We start from the raw sequence: 7,300 nt of genomic DNA on the forward strand, positions 1-7,300 counted from the left end.
TGGGATTTTTATATAGTGTTTCTTTTTAACTTTAATCCAATTGTTTATTAGGGAATCTCTAATCAAATGTCTGTGGAAATATTTTTAGCAGCCGTAAAGATGTCTATACTACCAAAATTCCTATATTTGTTTCAGACTGTTACAGTCAAATTAGAAAAGATCTTTTTTAATGACCTTAATAAAACAATTGGGAAATTTATTTGGCAGGGGAAAAAACCTAGAATAAAAATGAAATATCTACAAGATATGAAGAGCAGAGGAGGATTTGGATTACCAAATTGGGAATTATATTATAGTGCAGCAACACTAGTTTGGTTAAAAGACTGGATTAATTTAAAGAATAAAAGAATACTAGCTATAGAAGCCCACGACCTACAGAGAGGATGGCATGCCTTCCTGTGGGAAACAGGCCATACGAAACAAAAGTATTTCCAAAGACACAGCCTTTTTCTTTATTGCTGCATATTGGGATAAGCCTCTGACCCAAGTATCCTTTTTCTATATTGTCTTACTGCACATTTAACTTTCTTTTTCATGGCTCAACACAGCCACCACTTCTTCCCTCTTTAAACATCTAAATAATTACTTAAATATGTAAGTGCTACATATACAATTCTGATTTTTACAATTCAGCAGTCCTATGCTTCTCTGAAACCTGGTTAAACGAATCAATTGAAGATAGCAGCCTGCATATCCCAGGGTTTCAGATTGAACGATCAGACAGAATTACAGAAACATCTGGTAAAAAGAAGGTAGGAGGCTTATGCTTATATATCAACAACAGCTGGTCTCAGGATATAACTATAATATATAAATTCTGTGACGAAAACCTAGAGACATTAATTATCAATTGCAAACCATACTGTTCGCCTCATGAATTTTCCTCATTTCTTCTAATTGCTGTTTATGTCCCACCACAAGCCTGTGTAAACAAGGCATTAAGAAACTCTAGCTGACCAAATTATGGAGGCTGAAGCCAAATACCCCGATTCACTGGCCATTATTTTGGGAGATCTAAACAAGGCAAACTTAAGGAAAGAGCTACCAAAATACTTTCAGCATGTCAATTGTCCCACTAGAGGCAAGAATACTCTAGACCATTGCTACATAACACTAAAAGATTATTGGTCTTTACCACGGGCAGCTGTAGGACACTCTGATCATTGCATGATTCACCTTGTACCTCTTACAGGCAAAGACTTAAAACCACAAAACCAACAATTAAATCAATGAAGACCTGGACTGAGGAGGCAAAGTTAAAGCTACAAGCTTGCTTTGACTGCACTGACTGGAATATTTTTAAAGATACCTCTGCAGACTTGGATGAACTCACAGATACTGTAACATCATATGTCAGCTTGTGTGAAGACCTATGTGTACCGACAAGGAACTTGAGAATATACAGTAACAACAAACCTTGGTTCACAACTAAACTTAACCAGCTACGTTGTTCCAAAGAGGAAGCCTACAGAAAAGGTGATAAAACACTGTACAATCAGGCCAGAAATATATTAACAAGGGAGATAAGAGCAGCAAAAAGAGGCTACTCTGAAAAGCTAAAGAATCATTTCTCAACAAATGAACCAGCAAACATGTGGAAAACTCTGAAAAATATAACCGGCTACGGCAAACCTCCTTCCCAGGCTGAAGGAAATCAACAACTGGCAGATGACCTGAACATGTTTTACTGCAGGTTTGAAAGGAAACTACAGCCACCTATCTCCACAACCCCCATCTCAGACACACCAACAGCCAAGCCACCTACAACTGACCCCATCCCATTGGGTTCACAACCCCTAGTGATTACAGAAAAGGAAGTGCAAGGCCTATTTCACAGACAAAAGCCAGAAAAAGCTCCAGGCCCAAACAAGATAACTCCTTCTTGCTTAAAAGTCTGTGCTGACCAATTGGCCCCCATCTTCACCCATATCTTCAATAAATTGCTAGAGATGTGCTATGTTCCTTCTTGCTGCAAATACTCTACTATCGTCCCAGTGCCGAAGAAGCCCACCATCAAGGAACTGAATGACTATAGACCAGTCGCTTTAACATCTGTAGTCATGAAAACCTTTGAAAGGCTAGTGCTATCCTACTTGAAAACCATCACGGATCCGCTGTTAGACCTCTTGCAATTTGCATACCGAGCAAATAGATCAACAGATGATGCTGTTAATATGGCTCTGCACTACATCCTACAACATCTTGAATCTCCAAAGACCTATGCAAGGGCCCTCCTTGTAGACTTCAGTTCAGCATTCAATACCATCATTCCAGACACTCTTCTAACTAAGCTAAACCAGTTACAGGTACCTAAACACACTTGTAAGTTGATCATAAGCTTCCTAACAAACAGGAAGTAGAAGGTGAAGCTATGCAGAATCACATCAGAAACCTGTATAATTAGCACAGGGGCCTGCCAAGGCTGTGTGTTCTCCCCACTTCTCTTCTCTCTGTATACCAATGACTGCATCTCTAACGATCCACCTGTTAAACTACTGAAGTTCGCAGATGACACAACAGTGATCGGTCTCATTCGAGACAATGATGAATCCGCATACAGACGGGAGGTTGAACTAGCTTCGTGGTATGACTGGAACAATCTAGAACTGAACACACCCAAAACGTAGAAATGGTGGTAGACTTTAGGAGAAACCCTTCCATACTTTCACCTCTCACAATACTAGTCAACACAGTATCAACAGTAGAAACCTTCAAATTTCTAGGTTCTACCATATCGCAAGATCTAAAATGGACAGCTAACATCAAAAACGTCATCAAAAAAGCACAACAAAGAATGTTCTTTCTGCGCCAACTCAGAAAGCTCAAACTGCCCAAGTAGCTGCTGGTACAGTTCTACAGAGGAATTATTGAGTCTGTCATCTGCACCTCTATAACTGTCTGGTTTGGTTCTGCAACCCAACAAAACAGACACAGACTTCAGAAGATAATTAGAACTGCAGAAAAAACAATTGCTACCAATCTGCCTTCCACCGAGGACCTGCATGAGTCAAAAAGAGGGCTGTGAAAATATTTACAGATCCCTCACATCCCTCACATAAACTGTTTCAACTCCTACCCTCAAAACAACGCTATAGAGCACTGCACACAAGAACTAGACACAAGGACAGTTTTTCTCTGAACGCCATCAATCTGCTAAACAAATAATTCCCTCAATACTGTCAAACTATTTACTAAATCTGCACTACTATTAATCTTCTCATCGTTCCCATCACCCATCTCCTTTCACTTATGACTGTAACTTTGTTGCTTGTATTCTTATGATTTATACTGATATTGTTTCCTGATTGCTTATTTGTAGCCTATGACTATCATTAAGTGTTGTATCATTAAATGTTACATTTGTACCCTATAACTATCATTAAGTGTTGTAAGTGTTGTACCTTGATGGAGGTCTTTTATGTACACTGAGAGCATATGCACCAAGACAAATTCCGTGTGTGTCGTGTCGTGTCTATTCCTGTTCCTATTCCCATTCCCATTCCCATTCCCATTCCCATTCCCCTCCCTTCCATTCCACTGAAACCCAGAAATTTCTAGAAAGCTAGTATACACTTACCGTATTTTTCAGACTATAAGACACAATTTTTTGTCTCCCAAAAGGGAGTGAAAATATCTGTGTGTCTTATAGACTGAATATTGTTGAAGCCCCACCCATCCGCTGGCCATTTTTTTTTTGCCTCCGCATGCTCCACTTTTGGGCCTTTTTTCAGCCCATTTTCAGGCCTTTTTTCAGTTTTTGAGGGCTTTTTTTCGGCCCATTTTGAGACTTTTTTCAACCCATTTTCGAGGCTTTTTTGGCCAATTTTTTGGAAAAAACACCCCGAAAAAGCCTAGAAAACGGGCAGAAAAAAGGCCCGAAAATGGGGTGTGCGGAGGCCAATTTTTTTTTATTTCCTCTTCAAAATTTAGGTGTGTCTTATAGTCAGGTACATCTTATAGTCCAAAAAATACGGTATTTTAACTAGGGTTGATTTAGAAATACCAAATATTACACCAAGAAAAACAAACGTATACTATATGGACAATATTCTCTCCAGTAAAGACTATATACTGGTGCTATTTCTTTCTTTCTTTCCCAACAACATACAACCTCTTACATTATAACATTTCATTTACATTTTTGAAAGCTTGTTTATTTATTCTGCTTTTCAGATATACTAACCTAGCTTTTTAAGGATTTGATATCAATTTTTCACCATATCCTTGAGGTATGCAAGATTAAAGTCACTGAAGAACTACATACATTTAGTTATTACAAGAGCTTGTTACATAGCTTTCTTTGAGATTTCCCCCTTGCTCATATTCAGCAAAGCACAACTAAAGGAGAAGAAATATAACTAGTCCTTGACTTACAATAGTTCATTTAGTCACTGTACTGTACTAAGTTACAATGACACTGAAAAAAATGATTTATGACCATTTTTCACAGTTATGACCATTACAGCATCTCCATGGTCATGTGGTTTACATTCGGATGCTTGATAACTGACTCATATATATATGATGGTTGCAGCATTCTGGAGTCATGGGATCCCCTTTTGTGACCTTCTGACAAGCAAAGTCAATGGGGAAATCAAATTCATTTAATAACCATGTTATTAATTTAACAACATCAGTTATTTACTTAACAAATGTGGCAAGAAATGTTGTAAAATGGGGCAGAATTCACTTAACAAACTTTTTAGTTAGCAGCATAAATTTTGGGTTCAATTGTAGTTGTAAGTTGAGGACTACCTATATTTAATGAGTAAAGAATGGTAAATATATGTGAGGAAACAGTTTCAATTGGACAGTGTAATGACAGACTTCCAGGGCCAGTGCTTATCATTATAATCTCTTCAGGTCCTTCTGAGTACACAAAAACATTCATGTAATTTTCTTGGCAACCACATGACCTTGTTGCCTTCCGGATTTTTAAGGCTTCCCAACCTAGTCTACATCTCTGGGATTTCCTGAGATGTCCAGCTCAACTCTATGGTGCTTGATTTTTGGCAAAATATGTTGTCACATTGCTGTGGTTTATTCTGAAGGACAGAGTAGCCCAAATATTTGCTATAACATCTATGCTCAAATGTTATATCAACTTGAGACTTAAATTGGCTGTATTTTCTTTCACCTGTACAGTATGCAATCAATCAGAATAGAGCTGGAAGGGATCTTGGAAATCTTCTAGTCCAACATCCTACTCAAGCAGGAGACCCTATACCCATGATGGCGAACCTATGGCACGTGTGCCCAAAGTGGCACATGAAGCCATCTTGCCTGGAACATGCAGCCTTGCCTGTTTGTCTTCTGGGTTTCTGACGTGCATGCATGCACTATTATCAGCTGTCTGTGTGTGTGGCAGTGCCAAAAACCAGTGTGCGCATGTGCACTGGCCAGCTGATTGTCGGGTGTGCATGTGTGCCAGAACCCGGAAGTTCGGTGTTTACGGAGCACACTTTCTCGTGTGTGGCAGTGCTGAAAACTGGCCTATGCATGCGTACTGGCTAGCTGATCATCAGGTGCGCATGCGCACTAGAACCCAGAAGTTTGGCTTTTCCAAAGTGTACCCATGATGAACATGTGTGCTACGTTTCCGCACAACCTTTTCAGCACTTGGTGCCAAAAATGTTCGCCATCACCATATTTCATTTCAGTCAAGTGACTGACTGTCCAGTCCCTTCTTAAAAACCTCCACCTCCTGATGGCAAGATGTTCCACTGGTTAATTGTCCTATTAGGAAGTTTCTCCTTAGTTCCAGGTTGCTTTTCTCCTTGATTAGTTTCCATCCATTATTTCTTGTCCTGCCTACAGGTGCTTTAGTAAAAAAGTTGATCACCTCCTTTTTGTGACAGCCTCTCAAATACTGGAATACTGTTATCATGTCACCCCGAGTCTTTTTCTCTAGACTAGCCAAACTCAAATCCTGCAACAGTTCATTTGTTTTAGTCTCCAAGACCTTTAATCCTCACAGTTGCTCTTCTTTGCACTTTTTCCAAAGTCTCAATATCTTTTTTGTAATGTGGTGACCAAAACTGGATGAAGTATTCCAGGTGTGGCCTTACCACTTTAGAAAGCGGTACATGACTTATCACATGACTTATCTACCTTCTCACGTGGTCCGTGGTTTTACAAATTATTTGCCGCTGCATTGTGGCTTTCAATATACTGTATCAAGAACCAATGCAGAAACTCCCAAACAGCATGGTTCTTGCCCAGGAGAAATTATGAAAGCTGTCTCACCAGCCCAATTTACGCCTTAGAAGGGGTGATCTGTGACACCGTATGTTAGGGATAGAGCAAGTACAGGTCAGTTGGAGTGCCCCTCTCCTCCACTTTATGAAAATTACGGACCTCCGAAATCTGGAACATGGAAAAAGATTGTCCATGCAGTAGTCGCATTCATCCTCTTACCTCTTCCGGGCTAGCCTTCTCCTGTTTAAGGCGCCGCACCGTATCTGCCTGCTTCCTCAGCGCCTCTTCCTCAGCCATGATGATGACACTCCTCGCCGACGCTAAAAATTAAAAAAAAGGGAGAGAAGAGAGAGCCGCCAACTCCGCTCCTCGCTTCCTCACCCTCAGAATGAATTTACTCTTGCTCTCCTACGCATGCGTACTGCTTGTGTTGAGGCAACTATATCTGCCCACACTGCCCAGCTCTGTGTGCAGCGGGCGAGAAGGAGCAGGATGATGCAAGAGAAACTAGCGAAGAAAGGAAGTGACGTTGCTGCACTTTATTCTCATGGCGTTTCCGTTTTCTTTCTCCCCGTAGAAGCCTTCGTCCTAGAAATTGTGGTCCTGTTAATCTCTGTTCAAAAATAAACCCCTTTGACGCCAGGAAGTCATACGTTAATCTTAAAACACATTTATAAGTGCAGGAGCTGTACTTGCACATTTTCGTAAGTCATTTAACTACAATGTAGGTTATAGTGACCAGATTTTAACGTCGGTAAAGTGGGACACCATTGACGGGGGGAGGAGGGTTAGGGTTTTTTTTTATTTTTTTACTACCGGTTCTGTGGGTGTGGCTTGTTTGGTGGGTGTGGCTTGGTGATCATGTGACTGGGTGGATGTGGCCAACTTGATGTCACTCACGTCAAAGGTTAGGGTGCCTGGCCTCTCCTCGCCTCAATTTGTATCCATCCATCCATCCATCTTCTGTCTGTGTCTGTCTGTCTGTCTATCTATCTATCTAATGTCTGTCTATCAATCATCTAGCTAGCGAGCTAGCTATCCATCCATCCATCTATCTATCATCTATCTTTCTATCTATCTTTCTATCTATTATCTATCATCT

At 40.3% G+C, this 7,300-nt stretch overlaps 1 protein-coding gene across 1 annotated transcript in view; it reads right to left on the reverse strand.

Annotated features, from left to right (window-relative positions):
* The window catches only part of HARS1 (histidyl-tRNA synthetase 1), a 63,814-nt gene extending 57,164 nt beyond the window's left edge, over window positions 1-6,650 (reverse strand). Inside the window, exon 1 of the mRNA XM_058176167.1 lies at window positions 6,418-6,650. Within this exon, the coding sequence (XP_058032150.1) occupies window positions 6,418-6,495 (78 nt within the window). The 5' untranslated portion in view covers window positions 6,496-6,650. The remainder of the gene's footprint in view (window positions 1-6,417) is intronic.
* Window positions 6,651-7,300: the final 650 nt, after the last annotated feature.

Source organism: Ahaetulla prasina, chromosome 3 (genome assembly GCF_028640845.1).
Source record: "Ahaetulla prasina isolate Xishuangbanna chromosome 3, ASM2864084v1, whole genome shotgun sequence".
NCBI lineage: Eukaryota > Metazoa > Chordata > Lepidosauria > Squamata > Colubridae > Ahaetulla > Ahaetulla prasina.